Source organism: Sparus aurata, chromosome 21 (assembly GCF_900880675.1).
Source record: "Sparus aurata chromosome 21, fSpaAur1.1, whole genome shotgun sequence".
Classification (NCBI taxonomy): domain Eukaryota; kingdom Metazoa; phylum Chordata; class Actinopteri; order Spariformes; family Sparidae; genus Sparus; species Sparus aurata.
In genome coordinates, this window is record NC_044207.1 from 15,769,681 (window position 1) to 15,785,169 (window position 15,489).

Here is a 15,489-nt window from a genome sequence, read left to right on the forward strand (position 1 = left end):
CAACAAACAATTGTCAGCATCAGTCAATTAGCATTGAAGAGTATCAAACCTTTAATCAAGTATCCAGTTACAAAGACATTTCTTGGAGCCTAACGCAGGTTCTTTACTCCTGGAACAAGGTTCTGCACCTTTGTTAAAGATAACAAAAACTGGCTTCAAAGATATTACAGTACGCTGTCCTTTCTCTGCTGAACACAGTCGGAACATTTCGGTTCAGTAGAAGCATGCTAGTATGTTCCTAAACAGATAGTGGTCCACGATCCAGAGGGTGACGGCAGAGACGACATCTTTAGACTGATGATGACGACATTGTAGGGTGCTGCTGATACTGTGTCACGCCTGATGACCTTCTTCCCATGCAGAGTATTTTGAATTTATTCCACTCTTAAGCCTAGAAAATGACCTTGAAGAGCAATTGGCGCAAATCATTTGTGTATGTTTTTTCACAGGTTCCTCACTGCAAGTCTTTTTAAAAAGGTGTAACACAGTGTGCAAAGATAATCACTCTGAAGGCTAGATCCTAGTTAGAGTAGGCTTCATATTAAGGATGTCTGATATTGGATTTTTGCTGATATCTGATGCCAATATTTTTCAACACATTATAGCCTGATCGCAGATATGGATATGAGCACCATCTGGGATGGCAGAGACACAATGCTTTTGAAAGTTTACACATTCACTTGTCCAATTAGGAAATCTATTTAGGCCCGGTCGACACGTTACGTTATATCTATGCTTTTTCTATGTGTTTTGGTCTTCCATTCACATGTTTTAAGTGTGGACAGTGACTGTAAGCCATATTTTTTTGACGCTATGATTAGAGGATGAAAAAGAGACAGAAAATGTAATATACAGTCTGCTTCCTGAATTCAACTGCACGCACATGCCAGTGTACGTGACTGGCCACGAGATAAAGATTTTGCCTTTGTGATTTATTAATTTAATTTTATTCTAAGGTTACAGCTAAAAATTGCGCACAAAATCTAATTATCTGCAGTTCCAAGCTAATTGTCATTTAGAATTAATACATTTTACACATGAAACATTTTGTTTCAGTTTAAACAGTGGAACACAGGATTGCATTAATTCGATTTAGTGATTTCATATATTATATTAATCATTATTAAATTTAGCCACTTTGCCCAGTCCTAATAAAGTCAATTGTTTTCCAGCAATTTGAACATGACATAATTTCAAAATGGCCCCAATGGAAACAAGGTCAAGTGTCATTCAGTGAGGAAGCAACTATCTGATCAGTGATGGAACACAAAGTCTCCTTATAATGGAAGATAACTGGCAGCAGATGAAACAGTTTTATTGTTTCCAAAATAACCAGATCTTAATGTGGAAACGATCACATACATGCTGCAGAGTTGAGTTAGGCAATATTTAAAGAAAATGATTGAACTTTAGAAGTGTAGTTCCCTTTTACTGTAAACAATGACTGTCCACAAGCACATCTCCTCCAGGCGGGAGCTTCTTGTCAAGAGTTCATCATAGAAAAAGTTTTCACACTTAAAATCATGTCCTTTTGCAGTACCAAGAAATGATTGCTAGTTGTAGGTAAATATACTGTATAAAACATACTCTCGGGTCTGTGTGGATATATAGACATCTTTGTATAGTTGTGGAAACACAGACATTTGAGTCTTTGTTCCACTGTAAAGTGCAGTTTCTGTGGTGCAGCAGTGTCGAGTCTTTGGTAGTTGAGAGGATCAGGAGCACCATCCTCTGTCACATAAACATTTAAATGTGCTGGTTTAACAAGCAGTCTTGTATTCCACACTCTTGTGTGTAGAAAAAGCTCTCTAGCTTTGCCAGCAGATAAGCAGAGACGTGACGAAGGCAGCGAGGGCCACCTTGACTTGTGTCTGGCTGCCTCTGTGCCATCCTGTGCAGTCATTGTGGCGCAGCAGAGGCCTGTCGCTGCCGTCCACTATGCTGCGGTCAGACGGCAGGCTGCTGGCCGAGCATTGCACCAGGGGCATCTGGTAGGAGGTGGCCCGCTTCTCGGGCCGGTCCGGGCTGGAGCCGTCGCTGGGACGCTGGCCGTTGTAGAGCAGGTAGCGACCGTGGGCATCCTGCTCCATGCGGAAAAGCTCGTATTCTGTGTGCGGCAGCCGGATACCAAGCGCCACGCAGCCGTTGGTCACAGTGACGTCCTGCTCCACCCCGACTTGCCAGGACCCCTGCACTCCACACTCGTTACCGTTGAAGACGTTGAGGAGGGAGGTGGTGGCCAGGTCCATGGGAGTTACTCTCATGTGGTTCACTAGAGGAGGAAAGACACAAGATCTGTCAGCTGAACATCGCATGTCAGGGTGTGGTAAATACTCCCCGAGGTGCACCAGACTCTAAACTTCCAAATGGCTTATTTGAACGATGACTTTCTCTGCTTGTTGTTCCAACTTGGGTCTTATTTTTTGTCATTTTGGCCATACTGTAGTTTCTGTTACAGTAACTCACCAAGATAATTACAGAGATCTGGGAAAATTAGTGACCGATGGGTGAAACAAGTAACCAAACCAACCACTTAGGTGGATTTCCAAAACCATTGTTTAACTTAAACTAGTGTACAAGAAATGTAGGTAATGATTCCTTACAGTAAATACAATTTCGGATCATGTGACTGCTCATCTTTCTCGTCCTGAGGTACTTCTTTTCAGGGATGTCATTATTTTTGATGACAACAGATAGAAATGTTGACTTAACATGAATAAAAACCAAACTGTAAAAATGACCTGTTTTTCTTTTGTTCTCAAATTACAAACTGAGTACTAAATCCACTGAATCCATTGAGAGTAAGGACACAAATGCATTCTCTGAATTGTTGATAAACCTTTTAAAGAAAACCGCAGCTGTAAGACAAACATATCAACCAGTTACCTTTGAAGACAAAGTCCGTCCCGCCCATGACACGGTTGGAGTGAAGGCCTCGGCTGTAGCGTCCACGGGCGTAGATGGTGAAGGTGGGGTGTTTACAGACGGGGTCAGAGTAGTGGTAGTAGTGGCCCTCCCAGGTGTGGTTGTTGTCGTGGAAGATGAAGTGACGGGTGAGGAAGAGGACCTCGGGACGAACCTCGCAGCGCTGACTCACCCACTGACCGTACAGCCCGACGGTCAGGTCGGCCCGTGGCGGCAGGATGGGAGGGTGGAACTCATCGGAGCGGTAGATGATGCGACAGGCGATGCAGCCGTGGTCATGATTCTGGAAATAAATTAAGGGAAAGGTTTGATGACAGAATACAGAAACGACAAACCAAAAAATAACCAAGTAAGGGTTTTAAAGCTCATGATTGGATATTGCATCATTGTGAAAAAAATGTTTTTGCAGGACATTATGTTGTCACTGTGAAGTTGACCTTTGACCTATTAAGTGTAAAATGTCACATTTAAACCTATTTGACTATCGTGGAAATTGTTGACGTAATAAGAATTTGAATTCAAGTGTTGTGGCTAAAAATGTGTTTTGTGAGGTCACACCAACGTCGACCTTTGACTACCACACTCGACAAGAACGGTCTCAGGACACAGAGGCATCAAAATAAACTAGTCACTGTTCTCCTCTAGTCAGAGGCTATGTAATGATTTTATTAATATACTGGCAACAAGCTAATCTCAGCTGATAATGTCAGTTGTGCTCATACAGAAGCCCCGAGAGGCAACTGAGGACATTTCTTTTTCTCGAGGGAACCATTGTCTAAGTCTGAACTAAATTATTTTCTCTCGAGTTTATAATGTGTGGACAGGTGGAATAAAAATGTTTTGGTTCCTTAAATCATTTTTTTGGTAAAAACTTGTGAATTTTTAATTTTTTTCCCCTTGTGTGAAACTGAATAAAAATTGCATGTTACGTCATAGTTTATGGTTATAATGGTTACTGTCAGTTTCAGCAGTTCTTTGGTATGTTCTTGTGTTTTATGTTCAAAATGTTTTCATAAGCCCAACAGTAGTAGTAACCAGAGTGCTGCAGGAGGGGGAGCACTCGACTTTTGGGCTGCGTTTCACACATGAAAAAAGAAAAAAACAAAAACATGAAAGACTATTTTCCACTCATGAGAATTGAAATTTCGCACACGGAATAAAATAAAAAATTTACACATTCATCCTGAAAGTTTTGGTTTTAACTTACATTTTTCCTCTCAAATGTTTTTCAATTGGTTTCACAAAAACATGTATTAAGGAACTTAATTAAGGAAAGATTATCCCGTCAAAACCTTTTTCAAGTCATAAAAACAGCAGAGAAAACATTTAGAAAATGGATCATTAGAAAAAAAATTATTCCTCGCTTGCCCCTCAGGGCTTCCACAGATACAGTATTTGTAGAAATTGTGTAAAAGCACATTTTTTATTTTTTTTTGCTCCAAGTCTTTTTATTCATATCTGTACATAGAAAGATAATATACAAAGTACATAAATTCAAAGGTATAAATGATCGGGAGTAATACAAATATAAACAACAGCCCCCACCCCCACGGAGCCCCATCCCTGCAACAATATTACTGCACCATTCGACAATCTTGTATTGAGTTGGTATGCAACCACTTGTATTACATGCATCACATACATATCTATATTTATAAAAAAAATAGAAAAAAATGACACAATTGCATGATAAACAAGTAAATAAATTCCAAAAAAAAAAAAAAAAAAAGATCATCAACAGGTGATTGAAAGTGGTCCTTATGGATTTCAAATTATACATAATACAGGATCAATCATATAGAACACCAAAATTAGTGACATCTTATTTCTCTATATAACTTAAAAACAGTCTCCATGTAGCATGAAATTTTTGAATACATCCTCTTGTAGAGTAACGAATCTTCTCTAGTACCAAATGGTGTAGAAGGTCATTAATCCACATCTTAAAAGGTAGGGGGAAGTTTCTCCTTCCACTTAAAAAGTATTAATCGCCTAGCTAAAAGCACATTTTTACAGGTAAAGTAACAAAAATCCAATTTAGCGACAATGCTTTCATATGATAAAATGAATCAGCTGATGAGGCTGTAAATTATTACAAACTGGGAGCTGACGTTCCCACTGAAATGTCCCTATTCAAGCCAGTCATAATGTAATCTGTCAGTGTCGAGAGCTTTTCTAATCCATCATCAGAATATTGTATCATGAAATGCACATAAAGGGACTTGGAGCTGAAGGAGGAAAAACTATTTCCTCTTCAGTGTTGGAAGCCAGACAAGGTTCCAACATTTTCTCAGGGTGATCACATCATTTTACCGTAAAAGACAGATGTTTGGTCAAAGCAGAGCCGTGACAACAGGAAGTCACGCAGCGAACAGCAGGCTGAACTTTCATGCTACTTATAAACAACAGCGGGACATCTTTTATTCACCCTCATATTGACAGACAAAAAAAAGGGTTTGTAAGTCTGCGAGTGACCATCAATCATGTAGAAGTCTGCTCGAGTGGAGCCCCGGAGCCGCATGTGATTACAGTATCCACAGACAGGACAGCTGCGGGGCTCTGGCTGGAGAAAAGACTGGAGGGCCGGACGGATTCGGAGCTGGAAGTCATAACAATGTATTCCACAAAATCTCTTCCACCAAACTCCAGGGAATCTGGAGTTTTTTGTTATTTGAGGGTGGTCAAAATGTAAGACCTAACCTCCCTGAAACAATCAGTGTTTTTCCCAGACAACACTCTGTCTACACAGGATTTTGGGGGAGTTAGAAAAAAAGGAAAAAAAAAAAAAAAGAGTGGGAGAACACAGGAGTATCACTACATGTTGGAGATGAGATAATCCCAGCGCAGCTCCATAACCGCCTCGGAGTGAGAGGTTAATGGGACGACTGGAAGTAAGCCTCCTGTGAATCCAGCTCTGTGCTCACAAGTGAGAAACACATGTAGCGCGTAAAAAGAAATAGAACGAGAGTTAATGTACGTTCGCATTGTTTTAGATGTATGTGTGAAGAGGCTAGAAAAAGAGCAGAAGTCGGGCGAGTTTCTGCTGCAGGTGTGGAGAACATTGTTCCACTGCTGCAGGGACTCTGAGACCATAGAACACAGTCTGGTCGGGTCTGAGTGCTTCTATGGACCGCTCACCTTTTTCATCTCAGGCAATAAATTAGAGGTTTGGTTTCATGTAAGGGGGGGAAACAATCAACTAAAACATTCTCTTGCAAGAATTATTTAATACCACCGCCAAGGAGGTTATGTTTGTGTGTTTGTTGGTTGGTTTGTCAGCGGGATTAGACAAAAACCACTGAACGGATTTCCTCTAAACTTGGATGGAGGATCAGTCTCGGACTAGAATAGACCCCATTCAGTTAAGGCGTGGATGTAAACATTTGTTTGTATAATCTTCTTCCTTTTGTCTGTGTAAACCAAAACATGTAGATGTAGATAAAGTATGTGCCTGTACAGTATTTCTTTCTGAGAGTACATGTGTATGTGTATTCATATGTGTTTAAGAATGCAATCTGACAAATTGCCTCCCAGATGTCACACAGTGGCTGCGTTGCACTGTGGGTAATGTAGACGCCATGCTTTGAAAAGCAGTCCACTGGTCTAGCATTGCACTCCTATAATACTGTTGGACTCCTAACGGACGGTTTGAAAAGAAACCATCGAAACCAATTTTCCACACATTCTTCCTTTTTCAAATCCTGGTGCCTACATTACCCACAAGGCATCGTAGCCACTGTGTGTCATCCTGGAGGCAATTAATCAGATTATATGCAGTAGTACTCCCTGTAACACACTCATGTGTAAAACTGGTGGAATTACCCTTTAAGCATCTAAACTAACGAACTTAGGTGGTGCTGAGGAGCATGTCAATATTTTGATTGACTCCCCTCCTCTGCCATCGTGACAATATGAGAACAATGTGAGTTCCGTCAGAAAAATCAACCTCCAACAATAAAAGTGAAAAGTGAGTGCAGCTCGTAAAAAGGTTAATATGTTTGTAATCACCGTGGCTGAGCGTTAAAGCCAATCCAGAGGAGCCTGAGGCGAGCTGCACACAACCCAACACTTGTACAATTACTTTCAGGTTGTGAGTAAACTATTTACTGGTGCTCTGACACCACACTTAGCTCCAACATTCAAAACTAATGATTAAAACAAATTGCTGGCTGTTACAGGGCACACTGGGCCTTATTTAAAGGCCCAGTGTGTACACTTTGGTGTCATCTAGTGGTGAGGCTGCAGATTGAAACCAATTAACCACACCTCACTAAAAACGTGAAAGGTCATTTGTACAGAGTCAGTGTTTGGTTTGTCTGTTCTGGGCTACTGTAGAAACTGGGCAATGTAACAGTCTCTGGAGATCACTGTAGATATAAAGCGGCTACAGATCCCTGCAAATCTTACATATTGGACAATAAAACTTTATTTTTATTATTTTTACACAGACCTGGAGTCAAAACCAAGACTTAAAGGGATGAACACTGATTTCTATCAATATGTATAAGAATAATTTCTATAACATTTTCTATACAGTGTCTAAACAGCATGTATACAATATTAAGATAAAGTTAAGCCTCGTCAGGAAATATGCTGTTATATCCGTTATAAGACGAAGCATTATAACTTGTATGTGTGATCTTAATTAGCTCCAAGTACAAACACAAATTAAAAACTGTTCTCTCTTTTTTTTGTGCCATATTTGCATAAGAGAGTGGCATCAATCAGCTCATCGAACTGGGCAGCGAGGCCCAAATCTCTTTGCTTCCTGGTCTCACAGGGCGTGTTTGCCTGGGTTAACAAGTCTCTCTTGGCTGCAGTAGCTGCCATTTGCTTGCCTAACCTGACCTCAGCTGCAGCTCACTGTCCAAGTTTGGGTTTTTCAACAGCCAAGATGGTTACAAGTGCTAAACCGAACTCCAGCGGTGGATTCAGTTCCAAATGAGGACACCTCACACCAGTGAGCTCCTTTGGGATCACATGAGATGTTAAAGGAATGGTTGCTAGTGAGTTAACACGGGCAGAGGAAACATATGATCAATTAGTGAATATTCTTACAAATATCAATATCTTGCTCGTCTCCCCCGAAACAACTCCAAAGCCTGAAAACAGTCAGCTCAGACTGACCTGAGCCTGCGGTTGTACTCCTCCGTGCACCATTCAAGTAGATGTTCCTGAGCCGTGTTTAGCAACAGCCAGTATATTGTGATGTTACACTGGAGTTGACCTTCTGCATATCAAATGCCATCAGTTCATCATTTTATCACATTAGACATTTGTGTAACATTTTGACATGATCATATGAATCTTGTTGAGTAATGGCCAAAAGTATGTTTTGTGAGGTCACAGTGACGTCCGACTGCCAAAATCAAATCAGTTCATCCTCGAGTCCAAGTGGACGTTCGTGCCAGATTTGAGAGACATTCTCTTGATGTGCCGCTGAGATGTCATGTTCACATGAACGTGACGCCATGAGGACATGATGGACACCATCATCTAAACGGTTTCTCCTTAAATCCAAGTGCTAGTTTGAGGAGAATTCTCTTAAATTTGGCACAAAGTATTCTCGAGATATCCTGTTCACAAGAACAAGACAGCCTGAAAAATATAATGCCACGGCTACTGCCAGCACACAGACAAAAAAATGACCTAAAGGATAATCGAAATAGTTGATTATTTTTAGTCAACGGACTGAAAGTTTCAGGGATCCACTGAAGTTAAAACTGAGGAGCCCTCAAGTCCAACAAGTACGGAGGCACATTGCTGCCACACCAGAGAAAGAAAAAAGGATCACTATCATGTTATGAAAAAAATGTTATTGTTATAACAAGACATCTTTAATGTCATACCAAGACTGAAACTTTTTTTTTAATAAATAATATAATATCTATATTTTTACAATGTAAAAAGCTTCATGTTAAAACACGATAACTTAGTTACATACTTATAGATAAATCTTGAAAAATATCTCGTTATAACGATAGAACTTTCTTGACATAACGGGATCGTGTTTCCGGCGTGGCAGCAACGTGCTTCTGTAAATAAGAGAAAGTGATGCTGCAGGCAAGAACTTTTCATTTTTGGTATGTGAAAGCACAGAAGAGCAGTTTCTTAAAGGATTTTAAATGAACTGACAATGAAAGCTTTAGGTTCACAAACTTTAAAATACATTTGTAGCTCGGTGTCTTTGTCATACAGTGCGCGCACACACACACACACACACACACACACACACACACACACCGTCCAGCTTGTACAGGCTCGTGTTGCAATAACTTGTTGGCTCTGCGTGATGGAAGCAAACACATTTTATACTCTTACTGGAATTGAAGAAAAATAAGGAAATGAGGAAGGATATTACTGCGCTTGCTTCATAGAAACTAGATTTAATAATTACGTTTTATACTACTGCATTCGGCGGCCACTTTCCTCTGAACCAACAGATGAATGAATCCAAACCACAGCAGATCGAGCGGAGCTAGAACTGAATTGCACTTTGTTTGGCAGCATTTGGAGGATTACCACCGCAGTTCAGGGGAAGATGATGTCCAGAAGCAAACATTTGATGGGGAACAGAAACTACGGGAGGCTTTAAAAAAAAACAACAAAGAAGACGTTTGATATGAAAACCACTGTACCCATGTTTCTGGCATCCTTAGAGCCAGACCAGCATCTGTCCTGTGAGATGACCTCCCAGGAATTCATAATAAAGAGCCTCATCTTAGACCGAATAGCTTCATTACTCAAGTTTTAGGTGCATTTTGGGGGCTTACAGCTCACAAACAAGTATCAAAGAATAACATAAATCAAATTCAGGAATGCATAACACAATAGATTCTCCGCATGAGGGAGACGTGTCAAAACACGACAACCACCGAAACACAAAATCAAAAACAAGAAACAAGAACAAGAAACCATTATCGAGCGGTCATTGCTCTGCCTCAGTGACGCAGCAGTGATCCAGGCGACAGAAAACAGAAAACTTTAAAACAAAGTCTGCTGCCTCGCTCTTGCATCACTGCTGAGATCCACCCAATAACCACAAATGAACATGCTGGCACCAGCAGAGCTTCTGGACTGGGACCAGCTCTGGGTACACCGCTTAAGATTAATGGATTGGATCGTCACCATGGCAGTAAAAAGTCCCTGAAAAGAAACCATCACAACCTCAAGAGATGGTTGGATTTAGTACTCTGTGTGTAGGAAGGAGTGAGGCATTTTCTACAACTGCTTCACCAAACAAAACTAATTTACTGTATGTGCATAGCTGATGGGCAATGGGGCCCAAAATTGGCCAAAGCCATCAAATTAGTCAACATTTATAATGTTCAGAAATGCCTATTACACAGATTTGTATTATATCAGAAGCACATTACCAAGCCTAAAGGGTCAGTTTCCGCAAATGATAAAATATTTCCACATTTATCTGCGAGTGCCGAGGTTTTGAGAAAAACTGTTTTTTGGATTTGCCACCACACATACAGCAACGAGTCAAGAGTTTTCTAAGTCTAAGAAAATTCTGAGGAGTTTTTGGCTTTATGTGTGAAACTGAATTAAGAAACCACTTTCTTTCATGTGTAAAGTGAAAAAACATTTCAGGAGAACACACTGCTCGCCAAAGAAGGACATGACAGTAGTGTTAAATAATCTGCTAACACACAACAGATGTGTCTTGTGTTTAGTACGCACGGACAAATTCAAACTCCTAAAGAAGAAAAAATAAAACATTTTTCATGTGTGTCCAGTCATAAAGTCATAAACAGAGGAAAGAACACAGACTACAACAGAAAAAAACCTCACTTGACCCTCAAGGCTTCCGTAGTTTTGGTCTCCACCAACTCCTGCTAAGGGCCTTTCCATACACATGAGCTGGCTCAGCTTGACTCAGACTTGAATTAGCTGGAAGATGTGTCTTAAACTAATGATGTGCTCGTCTTGAGTCAGGGTCAGAGGAGCGACTGTAAAATACTCTTCCTCCCTGCAGTACTATCGAAGAACAGCCGCTCACAAAACTTGGCTACTTCGATGATAAACATGTTTAATTATCCCCGCCAAAAATCTTTGCTACGTGGTTAGTAAAAACCCTTTAAAACCCTGGGACTGACACACTTAGGCCCGACTCCAGAGAAAGTCCATCTCGACATGGCTTGGCACAATTTCGTGTCCCTCAACTGGAAATTGAAATACAAATTGGTGCAGCTTGGTTTGACTCAGCACAGCCTAAAGTGCCATTGGAAAAGCCTCATACATTCACCAGCGAGGCCCTTCGTGCACTCTGAAAACACATTTTCTTTCTACGTTCGTCCTTTGCTCCCATCATTATGGCCCCCTCCTGGTGCTGCACCTTCATGCTATCCTCTAGTGGATTGTCGGGGCTGTTACACACTTTGTCTCATTAGGAACGCTATTTCCGGAAACAGATGTAGAATTTTTGTAATTCATGTTTCAAAGCACTACAATCAGCATTCCATTTGCCTCTTTTCTACCGAGTTAGCAGCAGAAAAACAGGACACTCAAAATCTTGCCAAGTCGTTCTGCATGGCGAGACGCTGTAATTAAGTTTGACTTACTGCAACGTGGGAAGTGCACCTTCAGAGTAAATCAAAGCTCGCCCGACACCCCTTCTTTCTTTTCATTCAGAAACGATTGAGGGGGGAAAATGAGCACGAGCAAAAAACTTTGATTTGAGCCTCAGGCATGCATGAAATCAGACCTGGTATGCGCTTGCTGGAATAATTCATATGGCCGCATGATTCCAAATTCTAGGAATACCACATGTCGATCGCTCCCAGAGATAGGCCGGGTTTCACATTGCGCCTCCGCGGGCCAGAGGGGCTCAAAGAGCGCAGATCTGGTCATTACAGGGCCACAGGGGAGCTCAGCTGATCACAGCTCCCCACTCCACACTCTGTTTACCTTCTGATCAGCAACACCAAGCCCCGTCATCCCCGTACAAATGGATGTTTATTTAGACGGCCGACCTGAACAGGATTTTGTTGTAATCTCTGTGCAGGGTGACAGTGAAAACATCACTCTAGGGTTTCAGTCAGCGGGGAGGAACTGCTGCTCAGCAGTGTAAATAGAGAAATTACAACCCGTAAGCCCAGTGGAGGAAAGAAAGAGCTCTGACTTGATGCTAGATTTGAGAGATGAAATCAGTATGTACAGAAAATCTGGTTTCTAGCAGTGCAAATGTTTAGCACATAGGGGCAGGACTGTTGAGACACACACACACACACACACTGATCAGACATCAGATTTGGATTAAACGGTAGTGGTCTTGGTTGGATGTTTGTTTCCACTGACAGGTGGCAGACTGTATCACAATCTGTCAGGAAATTTCTATAATCTGACACTGAAGCATTAAGACACTCTGTTACTTCATAACAAATCTTGCAGCCTTTACCTTCAAATGCCAATTCACCCAGGCATCATCACATCGCCCTGTGTAGGCTACGCTAAGATAAACTCTCACGCACGAATGCAGTTCTTAAGGTCAGTTCATGCTGTTTCTGATGTGCGTGTGGTCTTTAGGTTGACACAGTTGGAGTCCAGTTCAGCACAGAGCTGCACGCTCGGGACAGAAAACAAAACTCTTCCCCAGGCTTCATCGCGCATTTCAAAAAAGCATTCGCGGATGGGAAGCCTCCAACCGGTTAACACTGACGAGATCTGCAATGTAGACAGAAATTACCTCTACAGGTACGGCTAATCATTCAGACACTTTAATTCTAAGTGAGGTGAGAATCTCTGGAGAAGGATAGTTGAAAGAAATGTTGCTGCCAGCCTGACTTATTTTACCCGAAAGATTTCTGCCTGGTGGCACACAGGTTTATAGGGAAACTATGTAAATGTTGATGGTGCCTTAGCTTTGTGTGTTAGCATGCTTACATTTCCTAATTAGCACAGTTTACATATTACATGTATTGTATATATATTGATAAAGAAAGTGGTGGCGTTAGAGGGATGGTCAGAGGATGATCACTGTCAAAAGGTTGCATCATCTGAGAGCTGTTAATATTTGTTGGTTGGATTGCTATGAAATTCAAAACAAACAAATAGTTGTAGAGATATTTGAGTCAGAAACAAAGTAGAGGACTGACATCGTCATACTGCTACTGTGGGGAAAAAAATGTAAAAGGCAAAAAAAAATAAAAAATCTTTATTGCTGCAGAATTTTCTTGTTTTCTACTCTGGGAACAACTTTGTGTTTATCTTGTAATCTTCAGGAGAGGACCTAGTAATCTACAGAATCATAGCAGCTCTTAATAAACCAACGTTTTCCCTCTACAAAGACTCTGGAGCCTCGCTGCTCCTCGTCCCTAAACCATGGGTGGAGAACATTTTTCCTATCGAGGGCCATTTCAATTTTCATACCATCCCTCAGGGGCCATGAAAATGTTTTTAAAGGTAAGCAGCTCAACATATTTTTTATGGCCATTTAACTTAATTGCAATAACATATATTATGACCATTAATTAATGTTTTAGCCAATTTTAATCTATTGTTTTAATCCAACTAATTTTTAATAATCTGCCCCTGTTTTATATTCACTGATGTTTAGTAGTTTAAGCAGTAGATAACCTTATACTGTAAAGCTCTTAAAGCTCAGATGGTTTTTTGTTTTTTTCCTGGCGCGAGCTGCTCCACAGCAGCAACGAGGCACTCCTTTACAAATTCACTGTCTGCATGAGGTTTCAGCTTCTTAGCAATTAGCTCACTCACCACGAAGCTAACTTAGTCTGCGTCACGTTGTCGTGGTCCGCTCGCACTGCAATGGCGCTCAAGGTTTGCCTTTTTCATTACCGCCAGCGCTTCCCCACAAACCAGGCACACTTTCACTTTCACAAAGAGGAATTAATTTGTCCATTTATCCTGGAAAGATCGACACTCCGCATCAACTTTTCGTTTATTAGCTGCCATGTTCCATTTTAGCCAAAGCTAGTCTCCTCTCGTTGTTGACACCTGTCAATCACTGACTGAGGACTTGACGCGATGACACGTGATGACAGTTACGCTGATGTTGTGTTCAATGACCTTGATCTTGCCCCGGAAAGACAGACGCCCCCGGGGCAAATAATGCCTCGCCGGCCGGACCAAACAGTCTTGCACCATATACGGCCTGGAGGCTGGAGGTTCCCCACCCCTGCTCAAAACCCTAAACAACGATCATTAGGACGTACCTTGGCGTTCTGTAGGGCCATCTGGTAGCTGGACGGTTTGTAGTACAGCCTCTGGGATGGCTCGGTGTGGATGTCTCCCAGGAACAGCTCCTCCACTAGGTGATCCAGGTTGTGATGCAGGTACTGCCTCTCCACCCTCAACAGTTGCAGCTCGTGCATGGCGAAGTTCAGCTCCCTTGAGCAGTCGAAGCCGCCCTCCTCGCTCCACAGCTCGTAGATGAAATTGGGCTCCCAGGAGCCCTTCACAGCCCCCCTGCAGCTGCTGTTGAACCTCTGGCTGAGCTCTTTGGCCACGGTGGCCGTGTGACAAACCATCTGGATGCGGTGGAGGTGGTACTCTGCCTCCGTGCCACCACGGATGATCCAGGAGGCCTGGCGCAGGCGCAGACGGCCACGGATCACCAGAGTGTAGGTGGGTTTGGTGCAGTGGTTGTCCTCATAGTAGAACTGGTGAGCCTGGAAGGTGTTGTTGGAGAAGAAGCTGTAGGAGCGCGTCAGGAACTCTGGGCCTGGTCTCACCTCACAGCTGCAATAGAAAACAGAGGTTTCACATGAACACCACATAATATGTTATTAATGATTAACCAATGATTGTTTAGGCAGATGACTATCAACTAAAGAAATTCCTTAAAATTAGGATCCCTAGTCACAACTATACAGTCAAAGCCCTCAGCTATGGCCCCAGCACAGTTGTGGTCGGCGTAAACACCTGAGCTCAACCAGGACAAAACTGAGGTTTTAGTTATAGGTCCTGAAGGCCAGAGAGAGAAACTTTTTCCAAAACTACAACATTTTAAACCAACACAATCAGTAAAAAATCTGGGCGTGATTTTTGATTCTGAGCTGAATTTTATTCCACATATCAGAAATATGACAAAAATAGGTTTTTATGATCTTAAGAACATAGCCAGAGTCCGCCCGTTTCTCTCCCAGGCCAGTACGGAGGTGCTAATGCATGCTTTTATTTCCTGTCGCTTAGATTATTGTAATGCCCTGCTCTCTGGTCTTCCCAAAAAGAGTACTCTAAATCTCCAATTATTACAAAACTCAGCCGCACGAGTGCTGACGAGGACCAGAGGGCGGGAGCACATTACACCAGTTTTAGAGTCACTGCATTGGCTCCCTGTGCGCTTCAGGAACGATTTTAAGGTTCTTTTACTGGTTTTTAAATGTCTTAACGGCCTTGCGCCCTCCTACTTATCTGACCTGCTTTTACCATATCAACCCTCGCGGACCCTGAGGTCCTCTGGCTCTGGCCTTTTATCCATACCAAAACCAAGAACTAAAACCCACGGTGAGGCGGCATTTAGCCACTATGGCCCCCGCTTGTGGAACAGCCTGTCGGAGAACCTCAGGTCTGCAGAGACTGTTGATATTTTTA

At 42.0% G+C, this 15,489-nt stretch overlaps 1 protein-coding gene across 2 annotated transcripts in view; it reads right to left on the bottom strand.

Moving 5' to 3' along the window:
• Positions 1–27: 27 nt before the first annotated feature.
• The window catches only part of LOC115572534 (protein APCDD1), a 53,121-nt gene continuing 37,659 nt past the window's right edge, over positions 28–15,489 (bottom strand). For both annotated transcript variants that reach the window (XM_030402698.1, XM_030402699.1), the window contains 3 exons: positions 14,109–14,634; positions 2,887–3,208; positions 28–2,272 (listed from right to left, as the gene is read on the bottom strand). In XM_030402698.1, the coding sequence (XP_030258558.1) occupies positions 1,809–2,272; positions 2,887–3,208; positions 14,109–14,634 (1,312 nt within the window). In that variant the 3' untranslated portion in view covers positions 28–1,808. The remainder of the gene's footprint in view (positions 2,273–2,886; positions 3,209–14,108; positions 14,635–15,489) is intronic.